Source organism: Pteropus alecto, unplaced genomic scaffold, assembly GCF_000325575.1.
Source record: "Pteropus alecto unplaced genomic scaffold, ASM32557v1 scaffold61, whole genome shotgun sequence".
Classification (NCBI taxonomy): Eukaryota; Metazoa; Chordata; class Mammalia; order Chiroptera; family Pteropodidae; genus Pteropus; species Pteropus alecto.
Genome location: NW_006434835.1, coordinates 23,397,930 through 23,399,177, shown reverse-complemented (window position 1 = coordinate 23,399,177; position 1,248 = coordinate 23,397,930). Strand labels below are relative to the sequence as shown.

Sequence of the window (1,248 nt, the reverse complement as noted above, 5' to 3'; positions counted from 1 at the left end):
GGGTGGGCGGTGTCGCGACGATGCGCCCTCACCTCCCGGATCAGCGGCCGCCGGCGAGACCCACTTCCTGCGCCTATCGGTACCCGCCGCAGACCGCAGCCGAGGGGAGGCTGGTGACATCACCCAGCTCCCGTGGCGTCCCGGAGGCCAGCGAGGCACCCTGGTGAGGACGCACTCCTGCCCGCGCCCGAGGCGGTCAAGGTTGCCGGGGCAGGGGATCGCAACTCTGCCCCGGTCTCCCACCCTGCCTAGGTGGGGCTCGCCTATCCCCGGGTCCCCGCACCCGGCAAGAGTCACCCAGGTACAATCTGGCAGCAGCAGCCCCTCACCTTCTCCTGGGTCCAGTCTGCGGCTCCCCGACTGACCCCCTGGATCACCAGGGGCAGGGCAGCCACCACCAGCAGCAGGTGGAGGGTGCCCACGACGCGTCGGTCACCGCCGCCTGCCATCTCTCCGAGGCTGTCCGGGTGCCGGATCCCTGGGCCGCCAGCGGTCACGAGCCCGGGAACGCGCGTCCTTCGCCTTCCCTCTTCCCCACCCTTGGGTCGACTGCGCCCGCCCCACCATCGCCTCCCGGTCGCCTCCCCACTGCGCAACGCAGGCTGAATCCTCAGTTCTCCTCCCCCCCTCCCCCACCCCCACCTTAGCAACCCGGGGGTTGGGCTGTCCTGGAAGGCACAAGCCTCCGAATCCAAGGAAACGGAGATGGCCACTTCCTCGTCTTGGAGAGGAAGAGAGGAAGGAAGGAAGAGATAAGGAAGAGGCATTTTTATGATCTCCACTGCTATAACTAGGACTAGAAAGGGGAAGGAGGCTTCATTAGACCCTGTGGGCTTGTGATGTGTTTTCCCATAGCTTTTTTTCCCCCACAGGTAATGACATTTACTGATACTTCTATATGGGCACTGTTCTGGGTGCTTTTCCGTTGTTCCCTCATTTAATCTTCACAACTATGTGAAGGTAGATATCAACCTCATTTTACAGATGAGGAAACTGAGACTCTCTCCTCCTCTGTACAAAACCTGAACTGGAACCTCACAGTATTTCCTTTGTAACAGCCCATTATATCTTTTTTCCCCCCTTACAAATAGTTACCTTGTCTTATAGGAGGCAGACTATCATACTCCCTAACTAAAAAGTATGATTGAAGCAACTATCTGAAATAAATGAGACCTAAAATGTTCACAGTGGCTCTTGAGGCAGTCATCTCCAACGCATGCCCCTAAAAGGAGAAGCTAAATATGATTA

At 58.0% G+C, this 1,248-nt stretch overlaps 1 protein-coding gene across 1 annotated transcript in view; it reads right to left on the bottom strand.

Annotated features, from left to right (window-relative positions):
• The window catches only part of QPCT (glutaminyl-peptide cyclotransferase), a 25,208-nt gene extending 24,663 nt beyond the window's left edge, over positions 1-545 (bottom strand). The window contains exon 1 of the mRNA XM_006910396.3: positions 330-545. Within this exon, the coding sequence (XP_006910458.1) occupies positions 330-449 (120 nt within the window). The 5' untranslated portion in view covers positions 450-545. The remainder of the gene's footprint in view (positions 1-329) is intronic.
• Between the last annotated feature and the right edge of the window lie 703 nt (positions 546-1,248).